Source organism: Rhineura floridana, chromosome 10 (assembly GCF_030035675.1).
Source record: "Rhineura floridana isolate rRhiFlo1 chromosome 10, rRhiFlo1.hap2, whole genome shotgun sequence".
Lineage (NCBI taxonomy): Eukaryota > Metazoa > Chordata > Lepidosauria > Squamata > Rhineuridae > Rhineura > Rhineura floridana.
Window position 1 is genome coordinate 63,265,205 of NC_084489.1, and position 15,750 is coordinate 63,280,954.

At 45.5% G+C, this 15,750-nt stretch overlaps 2 protein-coding genes across 8 annotated transcripts in view; one reads left to right on the forward strand and one right to left on the reverse strand.

Moving 5' to 3' along the window:
- The window catches only part of ENKUR (enkurin, TRPC channel interacting protein), a 25,297-nt gene extending 13,639 nt beyond the window's left edge, over positions 1–11,658 (reverse strand). The window contains exons 1-2 of one of the 2 annotated variants that reach the window (XM_061586138.1): positions 11,355–11,658; positions 8,288–8,379 (exon numbers count right to left, since the gene is read on the reverse strand). In XM_061586138.1, coding sequence (XP_061442122.1) covers positions 8,288–8,364 — 77 coding nt within the window. In that variant the 5' untranslated portion in view covers positions 8,365–8,379; positions 11,355–11,658. The other variant, XM_061586139.1, reaches the window with a different exon arrangement.
- Positions 11,378–15,750, forward strand: part of THNSL1 (threonine synthase like 1) — a 22,195-nt gene continuing 17,822 nt past the window's right edge. For 2 of the 6 annotated variants that reach the window (XR_009758073.1, XR_009758074.1), the window contains exon 1: positions 11,378–11,726. The gene's annotated coding sequence lies outside the window, so the exon portion shown is untranslated. The remainder of the gene's footprint in view (positions 11,727–15,750) is intronic. The other 4 variants (XR_009758070.1, XM_061586136.1, XR_009758072.1 and 1 more) reach the window with 3 other exon arrangements.

The following is a 15,750-nucleotide window of genomic DNA, read 5'->3' on the forward strand; positions in this document are numbered from 1 at the left end:
CTTCTCCACCAGCTCCTCTCTTTTCATTTTTATGTATTCAGCCATGGTGTTTGAGTTCACTCACTCTTTGCCACACACTCTTTGCCAGTCACTCTCACAAGAAATCTTGTTTTGTTATTTCTGTTTGCCACACCACTGTTCTGGATTTTCTAGTATTCATATCTGGATTCTCTGTTGTTCGTATCCCACCGCTACTGCCACCACATGTGATGCGTCCTTCCCTGGCTCTCCCTGTCAGGTTCCTACCTGCTCGTGGTTACTGCCTGTCTCTAGGCACCACCAGGGACTCCACCAGTCCGGACCACACTCTCTTATGGTTTACCTATCCGCTCTAGCACAGATCTCAACAGATCCCCCTGCTAGGCAACCACCAGTAACGTCCCAATACTAGTATTCCCAGAGACTCTGAATACTGGTATTGTTATTCTCTTCACCGCTGCCACCATTTGTTACAGTTCCCCTTCAGCCTTGGTCATTACCTTACCCTCCCTTCTGGTCTGTGAAACCCCAGCCAAGGATCAGGCCTTTGGTAAACCAAATTAAGTATTTATTAAAGATAACAAAGCTAACAAGATTAACAAGATTTCTTCTTAAGGCACATAAGCATATGGTTTTACTCAATACTAATCCGAACTCCACCTCCCTCCTTCTTCACGCTCTCCTGGCAAACAACTCTCTCAAACCCCACCAAGCAATCCACTCTTTCTCTTCTCCCCCCCAGATTCCACTCTCACTCTTCCTTTTATACATTCAGCCATTTTAAACACTCAGCCAATCATCTCGCATTCTACTGCCCATTCACTCCCCCTCTTTCACTCCACTTACCATGTATCTTCTAAAACAACAACACTTACCATATATACATTAATATAGGAACATCACAACCCCCTCCGGCGGTACTGACCGCGGCCTGGACGCGTAGAGATCAGAAGGCGCAAGCTTTTATACTTCTGGCTCTATCAGACTCTCAACTTCTACACGTGAGAGATGTTACAAACACCAAACAGATGTGGGACGTGTTGGAAGGCATACATGTGCAACAGACTGCGGGATCTAGATTGTGTTTGGCATGGAAGCTTTACCAGATGCGCTTCACGGGTGAGTGCGAAATGAGTGAGCATCTCACGGAATTCAGACGTTTGTTTGCTGAGCTGACGGACCGAGGCGTCGAGCACTCTCAACTTCAGAAGACCTATCTGATCCTGGCTTCACTCGATGGGACTTGGAATAATATGGTCATGGCTTTCGAAGCCATGCCTGACGGAGGTCTGAACGTTGCGTTTATTGAGGAAAAGCTGACCCAGGAATGGCAGTGGAGACAAGAGGCGAAAAGTGCTGAGGAAAAGCAAAGAGCTAAGCTGAAAGAAGAAAGCAGCAGCAGACAGGAAAACAAGCAAGAACAGCAACGGCTGAAGGCTTGTTATGCCTGTGGGGCTCGTGGGCATCTCCAGAAAGACTGTGCAGTCAAGCGAAACTCCAGGGACGGAGGCTTGAAGCAGGGAAATGTGAACTTTGTTTGTAAACAGAAGTCTCAAGATTTAGCACCTGTTAACTGGATTGTTGACAGCGGGGCAAGCCATATATTAATTAAAGACAGGAGTTTGTTTTACACGTCTACAAATGAGCAGGACTTTGTTTTACTTGCGGATGGATCGCAGAAGAGCGTGGAAGCCTGAGGTCTGGTGAGATTTGATAAACTTGGAATAATGTCAGAATGTTTGTTTGTTCCAGAATTAGCTCATAACATTTTGTCAGTCAGAAAACTGGTGAGTTGTGATTTTTCAGTCTTGTTTCACAAAGACCAATGTTATGTAATGAGGGGAGATCAAGTGTGTTTGCAGGGAAGCCTTAATGATTCACAGTTTGTAATAAAGAGCAGTCAAGCAGGGTGTGCTGTGTTAAATGCTGAGGCACAGGTACATCAGGGCTGCGTCCATGAATGGCATCAAAGGCTGGGGCATGCAAACCTTGACACGATTAAGAAAACCCCAATGCATAGTGAAGACATGTGTTTAAGAGATTGTGGACAGTTAATGGATTGTGATTCTTGTCATAAAGCTAAAATGACTAATGCACCAATAAACCGGGAGGCTGAAAGAACCACAACAGCTCCCTACCAGCTAGTTCATGTTGATTTATCAGGGCCAATAAATGCTTCACGTGGAGGTGCGAAATTCTTCATGGTACTGGTGGATGATTTTTCAAGATTTTGTCATGTTTTTCTGCTGAAGCAGAAAAGTGAAGCAGAGCAGAAGCTGAAACTGTTCATTAAGAGAATTGAAACTCAACATGGCATCACGGTGGGGGCTATACACTCAGGCCAGGGAAAAGAATTCATGGGTAAAGCATTGCATGAAGTGCTGGCAAGTAAGAAAATAGCACTTAAACCTTCCACCGGGGTTGCAGAGAACAAAAACAGGGTGCTTCAGGAAGCAATGAGAGCCATGTTAATGGATTGCAGTTTAGGGAATTCTTTCTGGGCAGAAGCAATTCTTTATGCGAATTATATTCACAACAGGGTATTACACAGTGCACTTGGAATGTCTCCTTATGAGAAAATCACTGGCAGAAAACCAAAAATACAACACATTCAAAAATTTGGGGCAAGATGCTGGATCCACATTCCACAGGGAAAAAGGAGGGGCAAGCTTGCGCCCAGAGCACTGCAAGGTTTTGTTTTGGGATTTCCAAATGCATATTTCAGAGTTTGGTGTCCATAAACACAGCAATTAATTCTGAGCAGAAGCATTAAAGTCTCAGAAAAACCTTGGGATCAAAGGGAAACAGTCATTCTTACAGGGTCAGATGACACACAATCACAAACATTTAAGCCAAATCCAGACATAAAGGTGGAGGGCACACATATTCCTCTCAGGGATGCGTTAAATGAGCTCATTTGTGGGAAACAAAGATCAAAGAAACGTAAGGCTGAGGAAATGGAATCTCCTGCGCAGGCTGTGCCAAGCACAAGCACAGATGGGGGGGCAGAGAGAGCAGAAGCCCTAGTGCCATTAAGACGTTCTACAAGAGTAAACATAGGGAAACCGCCAGAAAGATATACTGTGGGGGTAATTACCAGTCCTGGAATGCATAAACTGGTGGACATGGATCCTGACACTTTGTATTTGACATGTGTACAGCCAAAGTTTGATTGAATAAAGTTTTAGCTAAATGTGCAGAGATGTTCTGAACTGTACTGAAATGTAAGCTGTATTGCAAGATGTATTGTAGAAATGTATTATTGTAATTGTTGTAATGAATTACAGACATGATGGGAAAAAGGGGGAATTGTTGATCATTGAACCACACTGTCACTGAGTGTTTTTCCATCAAGTCTGAAAGTGTGGAAATCTGTAGCTAAGAGAAGTTATGTCTTTGCCCAGTCTGGGAACGGATAGCCAAGGCCGTTGTCATGGCAGCATCAAGATAGACTGGGAGAGTTCTAGCAGTTATCTGTGTTGAGCTGAGTCTTCTGTGTAATGTCTTTGAACTGAGAACTTCTCTCCTAGAGGGGGGGATCTTAAAGCCTTAAGCCACAATGTCTTAATAAAAGACTCTTAACCTGATCTAATGCATCTGAGAAGTTTCTTGAGCAACTTAACTCCAACATAACGTTTGCTGTTTCATGCAACAACGCACACACATCAACATGGCTAGCAGCCTTGATAACTGTATTGTATTTATCTAATCCTCTTGTAAAGACCCAGTGCCTGCAGGAAGAAGGAGAACATTGCCACCCAGGGAAGGAGAGCCTGCTGTTGCTGCTGCTGCTGTTGGAACACCACCTCCACCACCCTTCCCAGTGGGACTGCTGCCTGGCAGACGTGCCTCCTGCAGGACCAGGTCCCAGGTACCCAGCCAGCTGTGACTAATTTCCATCACCTGTCCCTCTTTGGAGGGATACATAAGCCGGCTGGCTGAGGTGGCCTGGGTTTTTGTCTTTTGTTTTGCTGCTTCTTTTTTTTTCTTCTTTTGGGCGGGGGGTTGTTTTACTGTTTTTACTGTACCGAAGGAGAATTAATTAGATCCACACCAATCGGGGTTTAGGACTGGTCATGGTACGGAAACAGCCTTGGTCGCTCTGGTAGATGATATGTGGAGGGCATTGGATAGGGATGAATACACCTTCCTTGTCCTCCTGGACCTCTCAGCGGCTTTCGATACCGTTGACCACGGTATCCTTTTAAACCGCCTAGAGGGATTAGGAATAGGAGGCACTGTCTTGCAGTGGTTCCGTTCCTATCTCTCGGATAGGCAGCAACGGGTGGCACTGGGAGATGAGGTTTCAGACCCTTGGCCTCTTCATTGTGGAGTGCCACAGGGTTCTATCCTCTCTCCCATGCTATTCAACATCTATGTGAAACCGCTGGGAGCAATCATCAGGAGTTTTGGGTTGCAGTGCCATCAGACACTCAGCTCTATCTCTCCTTTAAGTCCTCACCGGAGCTGGCTGTGAATACCATGTCCAAGTGCCTAGAATCCGTAAGTGGATAGATGGGAGAGAATAGGCTGAAGTTGAACCCCGACAAGACTGAGGTATTACTTGTGGGAGATAAAAGGAAGTTAGGAATTACTGACCTGATGCTTGATGGGGTAAGTTTACCCCTGAAGGACCAGGTCCGCAGTCTTGGGGTCATACTTGACTCCCAGCTGTCCATGGAGGCTCAGATTACAGCAGTGAGCCGGGCAGCTTGGTGTCAATTACATCTGATACGGAGACTGCGTCCCTATCTTCCTGTTCACCTGCTCCCTCAGGTGATACATGCCCTGGTCTCCTCTCGCTTAGACTACTGCAATGCGCTCTACGTGGGGTTACCCTTGAAAACGGTCCGGAAATTACAGCTGGTACAGAACGTGGCGGCACGCTTGATTACGCATAGCCTTCACTGGGATCATATCACCCCAGTGTTATTAGATCTTCACTGGCTACCAGTTGTCTACCAGGCCCAATTCAAGGTGTTGGTGTTGACCTTTAAAACCCTATACGGTTTCGGCCCAGTATATCTGAAGGAACGCATCCAGAATCACCGATTGTGCCGCCTGACGAGATCAGCCTCGCAAGACCTTCTCTCGGTCCCACCGGTGAGAACAGCTAGGCTGGTACAGACCAGAGAGAGGGCATTCTCTGTTGTGGCTCCCACCCTCTGGAACTCTCTCCCTTTCAATCTCAGACATGCTCCCTCCCTCTCCAGCTATCGCCAAGCCTTGAAGACCTGGCTGTTCAGGCAGGCCTACAAGATTGGGACAGATTAACTTATGTTACAATTGAATTAATGAATGGTTTTTTAGCTTAAAATTTGATTATGTTGATCTATATGTATTGTTTTTATTCTTGTTGTTCGTCGCCTAGAGTGTCCCTAACCCGGACAGATAGGCGGCTGAAAAATAAAATTTATTATTATTATTATTATTATTATTATTATTTATCTCCTTTGCTCTGTCCCATTTTTTAAAAACTCCTACACCAGGTTTGTTATTGGTTACACTTTGTGGTTCACAAGGAGGTAACTTAAGCCTGGGTTCAGATGACATGCTAAGCCAAAACTTGGCTTAGCTGAGCATGGGGTGAAAGTAAAAAAAGACTGGGGAGGAACAAAGTGACTGTGACTCCTCTCTGGGAGCCTACATGTTCACGGGGGCCCGGTAAGCCATAGTTTGTTGTGTGAACCAGGCCATTGCGTGTTTTACATTACACATCTCTCCAGCGTTAAATCAGTAAAGGAATAAGCATGAGAGGAAATAGGATGTTGCTTTTCAAAGTGCTGGTGTCTGTTAGATTTGATCACACTATTTATCATTTATTTTATCACTATATACAAATTTTGATTTGTAGTGAATTCCTCCCTTCCCCTGCAGTGACTTCATGTGGTTTTAGTCACACGGATGAGGAAGGCATAACATTTTCCTGAGATGGTGAAATTAAATTTCAGTTATCGATTTGCTGTTTACTCAAAAAGATGCTTCCACTGTGTAACTGTGCCATTAGTGGTTCAGCAATAAAAATCCTAACCACATTGACATGGTTGAGAGTGTTCTCTTTGACTGTACTTTGCAGCTTGTAACACAGTGATTCCCTTAACTGTATATCAGCCATACTAGTGTGTTGTGAGAAGCATTAAGAAAATGAAGGAGAAAGGAGAGCAGCACTAGGGAACAAAAAAATTAAAAAGGCAAAAACCTCAAAATGGTACTGAAAAATATAAAATATAATAATCTCTAGGGCGGGTTGTATTTGATATTTACCTGTGTTTTAAGATACGTTGTAAACCACTTAGAGACTTTTAAAAAATGAAATAAGTGGTATATAAGCTGTCTGATATACTTAAATAGATAATTTTATAAAACAGGAAAAATACCTGATGTATTTAAATAAGACCTTTTTCAGGGTCACTGTTTTCTTATTAACAGCATCACACACCCCTGAAGAAGTCTTATACAGCCAGTAGGTCTGAGATGAGACTCAGGTAAGACGGAGGACTAGTGTAACTAGCATTTGTATATCACAAAGGCACTGAGCACTCTAAATCAAGTGAAAGTAGTGACCTTCCCCTCTGAGGTTCTAAGTGGAAAAGAGAGGTGTTCTGGTCTAATTACCCACCTTTGCCTTTCACCTTTTTCAATGGTACGTTCCCATCAGGGTTGGCATAATCAGGCAGCTGGCAAGGTTTCAGTACCTAGGCAGAACCCACTGCTTCTTCTGTTGCCATCAATTGTCCAACTGCACAGGTTCAGTGAGTGGCAAGGAGATCTAAAGACAGCCGCCACTGTCGCCACCAAGGAGAGGTAACATGAACAAGCACTAGTGGTCACTGCTCCTAGCTGCCCCCCCCATTCCCTATTTGCCTTCCACTGAGAGAGAGCAAGTGGTGGCAGTGGCTACTGATGCTGCATGGGTGAGTGAGGGCAGCTAGGAGCAGTGACCACCATTCATGTTGCCTCTCCTTGGTGGCAACAGTAGCAGTTGTCTTTAGACACTGTTGCCACTCAGGTGATCAGTTGGTGGCAACAGAAGTAGCACTAGAAACAGGTGCCACTAACCATCTCCGGGGCATTGGATGTTCCTAGCTGCCCTCACTGCTGACTTGCCCACATCCCATTTGTTAAATTGTATTTGTTTTTAGTTATGAAATTGTATTTGTTTTTAGTTATTGTAAACTGCCCAGAGAGCTTCGGCTATGGGGCGGTATACAAGTTTAATAAATAATAAATAATAATAATTGGTGGGCAAGTAGTCTGCAGTGGTGGAAGGAATGGCTGCTGCCACCAGAAAGGCCAAGTGAGAAGAGTTGTTGCTGTAGTTTCTGTTGGGGCCAATGGCATGTCTGCTCACCAGTGTGACTGCATTAACAGTGATGGCAAATAGAAGCCACTGCTTGCTTTTCCCCCCAAGGCAAATTATGGCCATGGTGAGGGGGAAGGAACTGGCACTGCTGCCTTCAATTGCAGCAACAGGCTGTAGTAAGTCCTACCAGAGGGGATCTTGCCCAGAGCCTCCCTCAGCCTGGACCAGGTCCTCTCCACTGTACTGACAGGGCAATTTAGGAGAAGAAACCTGACAGACAGTCAGACATGCGGGAAATTATTATTTAAGATAGCAAAGGTGAACTATAGTAGCATCACTCTTCAAAACGGTAGCACTCTCCTGGACCAGTTTAATTAATTACTCACCCTTTACCCTGTGGTCCCAGAGTGGGTTATAATAGTTTAAAACACATAGTTCAAACAACTTACAATCACAAACATCACAAAAATAAGGTAGGTCCGAAAAATATACTTCTCAGGTGTCAAATTATTATGTGTACTTTGGTTGCAGCCTTCCTCTTAATTTTGTTCTGAAGGTACATGAAACAGATTTTCAAAAAGTGAGCAGCAAGATACTCCATAATTTACATCCCCCCCCCCGAGGGAACTTGTAGCTCTCCAGATGTTTAACAACATGACTCCATCAGCCCTAGACAGCATGGTCAATGGTCAGGAATGATGCAGCAAAATCTGGTCAGCCATAGGTTCCCTGTCTTTGATTTAAATGATCCATCACCCAGATGTCTGGTAAATTTGCAATTTGAGTTCCTGTTCCAAACAAAAGATTGGGAAATATTGTCCTGCTGAAAGTCACTGATACCCTCTCACTTCAAAGCCTATTGGGCAGTGGCAGACACTAAATTCATTTTGTTTTAACATGAAAATTATTATAACATTTTTTTCATAGGAAAAGGTACATCCCTGACAGGCAAATCAAAAAGGGTTGCCAGAATGGTTCCAAAGGGAAATGTTCTTACCCCCATACCTAGGTTCCTTGAAAGACTTCGCCGCAATGTGAGGTAGCAGATTGTAAATGCTCTCCTCCACGCACAGTGCTGCCATCTTCACACCGATAGTCTGCAGATAATTTAGTTCAAATCGCTCAGACTGTCAAAGTGAACTGCCTGTGGTATATTCTCTCTCATATAGACACCATTCCATTTCTCCTTTCTGTCATTCTTCCGGCCCCCCCATACATACTTCTTTCCTTCCTCTTCCTCCTCTTACACTCTGTATTCCCTTAGTTTGCACTTTTATCCTTGGTTGGTCACTATTACCCTTTGTCCTCTCTATTTCTACCATCCCAGACCCACCTTCCATCCTAATATCACTGGCATTGTCACTCCAAGCCTCCTCTCTGGGTCTTATACAGGGATGGCCTTTTATCACAGGGATGGCGACCCTGTGGCCCTCCAGGTGGTGTTGGACAGCCCCCATCAGCATGGCCAACAGTCAGGGATGATGGGAGTTGTAGTCCAGCACATCTGGAGTACTACAAGTTTCCCGCCTGTTTTACCAAGTAATAACATGCCACCAATACATCTGTATTGCCCAAGGGCTGTGAGAGCCAGTGTGGCAAAGTGGTTAGAGTGTTGGACTATGACCTGAGAGACCACTCAGTCAAGAAGCTAACTGGGTGACTTTGGGCCAGTCACTGCCTCTCAGCCTAACCTATCTCACAGGGTTGTTGTGAGGATAAAATGGAGGGGGGGGACATGTACGCTACCTTGAGCTCCTTGGAGGAAAGGCAGGGTATAAGTGCAATAAAAAATAAAAATTGTCCTGCCAAGTCCTTCTGCACTTGTTTGAAAAACCTACATATGACTTACCAAGTAAAATCTCACCCTGTGGTAGCTTTGCTGACTACAATACCATCCTGCCCAGTAATGTGTTTTGGCACACATGAGGTGCAGATATATGTGTAAATTAAAGCAATGATTTAAATAAGCTCCAGAAATGTGGGGGGGTAGGTGCGTTGGGATTAAAACTCAATGGCAAAACACATATGATTAATTTTTCATTGCATTTTCAATTGTGTATTTTGTACTTCTTGTAACCTGCTTTGCATCCTCTGGGTGAAGGACAGGTAATAAATTTCATAAGTAAATAAATGCTTTTCATGCAGAGTAAGGTTGTCAGGATGACAGGGCTGGGAAAGACCATTTTTTGCTTGACGTCTTGAGAGAGCGGCTACCTGTCAGAATAGACAAACCACTGGTCTGCTGCAGGATAAGGCATATGAAGAGTCAGCATGTAGCGCAGGGATGAAATGAACCTGTGGCTTTCCAGATGGTGCCAGACTACAACTCCCACCATCCCTGACTAGTGGCCAGGCCGGCTGGAGCTGATGAGATCTGGCGTCCAACAACATCAGGCAGGACACAGAAGGATTAGAGCACTGAGCTGGGGAGGCCTAGATTCAAATCCTCAATTAACTATTAAACTCACTATTACCATCATCATCGATTTAATTAATATCCCGCCTTCTTCCCAGAAGGAAGCCCAGAGCAGTAAAAAAAGTGATAAAACACTAAAAAATCTTTAAACATCTTTTTAAACAATCTTTTAAAACATGTTTAAAAAAGAAATTAACACAGATGCAGACTAGGATAAGGTCTCTACTTAAAAGGCTTGTTGAAAGAGGAAGGTCTTCAACAGGAGCCAAAAAGACAACATACGGTACCTGTCTAATATTTAATGTAAATGTACTGCCTTCAAGTCGATTCCGACTTATGGCGACCCTATCAACAGGGTTTTCGTGGTAAGCGGTATTCAGAGGGGGTTTACTATTGCCTTCTTCTGAGGCTGAGAGGCAGTGACTGGCCCAAGGTCACCCAGTGAACTTCATGGCTATGTGGAGATTTGAACCCTGGTCTCCCAGGTCATACTCCAACACTCTAACCGCTATGCCACACTGGCTCTTATCTAATATTTAAGGGGAGGACATTTCAAAGTTTTGGTACCACAGCACTAAAGGTTCATTTCCTATGTTATGCAGAACAGACCTCCTGATAAGATGGTGTCTGCAGGAGGCCCTCATCTGCAGAGAGCAGTGATCAACTGGGTATACAAAGGGTGAGACGACCTTTCAGGTATCCTGGTCAGGGCTGGCGCTAGAGGGCGGCTAAATTGGGCCCTGGCCGAGGGACCCTGTGGCCCAGAAGGACCCCTGAAGGGCCCCTCCTTAGGGTGGGAGGGTGGCACTCTCATTCCATGATCTGTTCCAGCATTGGGTCCAGCAACCTGACCCTGCCGTGGATCGTAGATAGGGAACTCCCAGTCCCCCTAATACAGACAGGGTGGGCTTCAATAAGTCTGCACCCCCCCACCTACCTCTCCCATCAGTGTGAATGCCCTGAGCACTGTGCACACATGCCTGCCATCACCCAACATGGCAGAAGAAGCTTCCCTAAGGGGCTGATGGCCCCGTGGACATCTTGGTGGATGGCAGACATGCATGCTACACGCACGCATGGTTCACATGACATAAGAGATAGGTGGAGTGTGCAGATGGGCTTATTAGCCTTGCACCCCTGTATAGGGGGATGTTGGGCTACAGTGCCATGGGCCCATGCCTAGCACCGGCCCTGATTCTGATCCTATGCTATACAGGTGACCTTAAGCCAGAAGCAGCACCAGGAAAAAAAAATCTAGCGGGGCACAGAAGAGACAAAGTATATTTCTAGGTGGGCAACACATTCTAGGTGGGTGGGAGAGCTCGTTTGGAGCCGCCCCTACCTTAGGCCAAATTCTCAGGCTAAACTACCTCGCAGGGTTGTTGCGAGGCTAAAAATGGGGGCGGGGGGGGAAGTGGACGGAGAATGATGTACACCTCTCTAACCTCCTTGGAGAAAAAGTGGGATATAAATGTAACTATAACAAATCCAGGGGAGCGGTCAGATTCTCTTGATCATTCGCTGGACACACGGACAATTCAGACAACCTACCTGCCTCGCAGCTGCACGCGCACCGTCTACACCCGACCACCATCGTATCTCATCCTTCCATCCCTTCCCCTCCCCGCTCCTTCCTCATCCCTCCCCTCGCCTTACCCCGCCTCCCGTCCTCTTTTTCTCCTCGCCTCCGTGCCCCTTTCCGCTCTCATTCGAACCCTCCTCAGCCCTCTGTGGCTGCGGATTAGAACGAGCAACTACATGCCCACTGTTTGGTTGCTCGTGGCAACGATTGCTTAGTTACTCGTAGGTGTGGACGGAGGGAAAAGAGAACGAGAGAGGAGGGGGGCTTTGTGGCGCCATTTCCGGAACTATGCTAAACAATGAACAAAGGGAGGGGGGAAAGGAGAGGCAAGGAACGGTGCGCAGGCGCAGCGGAGCGGAGAAGGTGAGGACGACGCCAGAGAGAGAGGACTTGTGTTAGGTCTGTAGGAGACGTCGGCGTGGGAGCTTGCGCACGCGTACAAGTAGGTAGGTGTGCCTGCCTAAGGTTAGAGGGAAAATGTTGAGGAGGCTTTTCATAGGAGAGGAGGGGTTTTCTTGTGTGCCCTGATACTGAGCCCTCTTCCCGACTAGTCCTTCCCTTGTTCTGGAGACGAACTGGGACGTGCATGGATCCTTTCCTGCTCGCGAAGAGGATCCTCTCCAGCATCTTGAAGGGGTGGAGAGCGCCCAATGGAGAGATGCTCAGGGCCAGATTCTAGAGGGGGGTGGTGAGGCAGGCAACCCTCTTGTTGTTCTAAAGGGATTTCTTATCCTGTGAGAAAGAATATGTGGGTGGCACTGAACTGAAAAACGAGCTCTCTCCCCACCTCCCGCCTCATCCACTTATAAAGATTGGGTGGGTGTCACATATCTTGAAGAGCTCTGGAATAGCATTGCTACCCTGCTGGAACAAACAGAGCTAAGTCTTGGGGCACCTTAAAGCCTAAGGGACTTTAGTGGACTTGAGGCCCACCATCACATGCACGGAGTGTTAGCCTGGGGTTACCAATACATGCATGAGTATAAAGGTGGGGAAAGTGAATAGTAACAACTAAAGGCTGTGAAGGGCACGATGTGAAGTCTCTGACATTTCTGTACAAAGCTCAAATGCCTTGGTAACCTTAAGACTGGAATGTTGCAGTGCACTATTTGTGGGGCTGCCCTTGGGCAACAGCTAGACTGCTGGTGGGGACACATGGCTGAAAGCATGTGACACTTCTGCTAAAACATCTGCACTGGCTGCCCATGTGCTGCTGGGCCAGGTTCAAGGTTCTTGTGCTCATATACAAAGCCCTGAACAACTTGTGTCCAGGATACCTTAAGGACCATCAGAAGCCTTATATCCCAGCAAATCACTGAGATCATCCTGAGGACTGCCATTAATTATGTTACAGAGACCTAACTGGCTTCAGTCATAAGTCAGGCTTTTCATGTCACCAGTCCCATGCTGTGGAACTCTTCTAGCAGAGATCTGACAGCCATCCATTTGACTTTCTCTTGAAGACTTTCTTGTGCCAACAGGCCTATGCAGCTGTTTAAAATGTTTTTCTGAGTAGCCAGTCATTTTAATAATTGTTTTGTATTACTTTTAAGTGTGTTTATGTTGCAGTACACCACCCTGAAGTTTTGTTAGAGGGTGGTATATAAATATTTATACTAATGAATAAATGTATATAAAGTAAGTAGTGATGGTTCACAGCAGGAGTTATTGGTAGTACAGTAGATTTGCTCAGCAGAGCTAGGACAATGCCAGTGACTGCTGCTGTGAGTGGTTACTATGCTTATCTTTACATCGGAGCTTTGTACAGAAATGTCACAGGCTGCATCTCTTATATTTCATGGCATTTGAGCTCCACTGTTAAACATTTTTTTTGTGTTCCGATATTTAATATATAAAATAAACCCCTTAATCATAAAACTCCTTATATAGTGTACATAATAAAATTTATCAACAAAGGACAGGTAAAATCCACATTTTTTATTGAAAAGTATTCATAAGATACATTAACAAAACATGGATAAAATCAGTAAAACTTCTGAAATAATAATAGATAATGAAATTATATGTCTAGATAGGCTTGCTGAAATAAAAATGTTTCCAGGAAGTTTCTAAAATAGTATGATGGAGTTGGCCCTAGTTCAAAAAAGCTCATGCCACAATAAATCCATCAGGCTATCAGTGGCTTCTAGCCATGATGGCACTGCTCTGCCTCCATAGTTGAAGGTAGTATGCTTCTGAATATAGTTGCCGGAAACTGCAGGAAGGGAGTGTGCTCTTGTGTTCAGGTGTTGCATGTTGGCTTCCCATAGGCATCTGGTTTGCCACTGTGAGAACAGGATGCTGGACTAGATGGACCATTGACCTGATCCAGCAGGCTCTCTTTATGGTCTTATGACATTTTGTGTTTCCTCTCATCAAAAAGCAACAACCTCTTTCCCCCTTCCCTGCATTATATTCTAGAACATTTTTGGTTGAGATAATCAAATTCGTGTAATTCTTCAGAATAGAATCCACAACTCCAGAAAATCTGCTGTTGAATGTTGATCTGACAAGTCTACAGAATGTTCCCCTAGGCTTCCTGATTCTTTTTTTTAACTCTCTCCCCCGCCTCCCGCTATGGTTCTTCTGGCACCTCTAAAGAGTTCATTTTTTAAAATTGGTCAGCTGCTATCCCAGGAATAGTCCTTTATCTAAGAAACAGTAAATTAATGTTGCTATAGACTGTACAGTGGCACAGCTTTATGCTAGATGAACAGTAAGAGGAGCCAGTGTGATACAGTAGTTATTGTTGGACCAGGACTTAAAAGACTTGGGTTTAAATCCCCACTCAGCCAGTTTATTTATTTTATTTATTTTATTTAATTTATATACCTCCCTAAGCCCGAAGGCTCTCTGGGCGGTGTACATAAAAGGTAAAAGCAGGCACAATATATAAATACAATAAATACAATAACTCAAAAAACAAAAACACACAAACAATACGAGAACCAAACAACATCCAGAATACAACATAGTAATAAAATACTGTAAAAATACACTTTAAAATGCCTGGGAGTATAAAAAGGTTTTCACCTGGCGCCGAAAAGATAGCAGCGTCAGTGCCAGGCGCACCTCATCGGGGAGACCATTCCACAGTTCGGGAGCCACAACCGAAAAGGCCCTATTTCTAGTCACCATCCTCCGAGCTTCTTGATGGGATGGTACTCGGAGGAGGGCCTTAGATGTTGAGCGCAGTGTACGGGTAGTTTCATATTGGGAGAGGCGCTCCACCAGGTATTGCGGTCCCATGCTGTGTAAGGCTTTATAGGTCAAAACCAGCGCTTTGAATTTAGCCCGGAAACAAATAGGAAGCCAGTGCAGACGGGCCAAAACAGGTGTTATATGAGCGGACCTTCTGGTCCGCGTCAACAATCTGGCCGCTGCATTCTGGACTAACTGTAGTTTCCGAACTATCTTCAAGGGCAGCCCAACGTAGAGCGCATTGCAGTAGTCCAATCTAGAAGTTACCAGAACATGAACGACTGAGGCGAGGTCGTCACTGTCCAGATAGGGACGTAGCTGGGCTACCAATCGGAGATGGTAGAAAGCATTCCATGCCACTAAGGCTACCTGAGCCTCAAGAGACAGGGAAGGGTCGAAAAGAACTCCCAAGCTACGAACCTGTTCTTTCAAGGGGAGTGTAACCCCATCCAGAACAGGGTGAGCATCCACCATCTGGGCAGAGAAGGCACTCACCAACAGCGTCTCGGTCTTGTCTGGATTAAGTTTCAATCTGTTAGCTCCCATCCAATCCATTATTGCGGCCAGGCAACGGTTTAGTACGTTAACAGCCTCACCTGAGGAAGATGCAAAGGAGAAATAGAGCTGCGTGTCATCAGCATACTGGTGACAACGCACTCCAAAACTCCTGATGACCGCACCCAGCGGCTTCATATAGATGTTGAAAAGCATGGGGGACAGTACCGATCCCTGTGGGACTCCACAATGGAGAGTCCAGGGTGTCGAGCAGTGTTCCCCAAGCACTACCTTCTGTTGACGACCCACCAAGTAGGAGCAGAGCCACTGCCAAGCAATACCCCCAACTCCGTGAGCCTTCCCAGAAGGATACCATGGTCGATGGTATCAAAAGCAGCTGAGAGATCAAGGAGAATCAACAGGGTCACACTCCCCCTGTCCCTCTCCCGACAAAGGTCATCATACAGGGCGACCTTAGCCTAAAACACTTCAAACGGTTGTTGTAAGCATAACATGGGACGCGGGGAAACTATGTAATACACCCTAATGTTGTTGGTGGAAGGGTGGGATTGTTGTTATGTGCCTTCAAGTTGATTATGACTTATGGCGACCCTATGAATCAGTGACCTCCAAAAGCATCTGTCATGAACCACCCTGTTCAGATCTTGTAAGTTCAGGTCTGTGACTTCCTTTATGGAATCAGGCCATCTCTTGTTTGGCCTTCCTCTTTTTCTACTCCCTTCTGTTTTTCCCAGCATTATTGTCTTTTCTAGT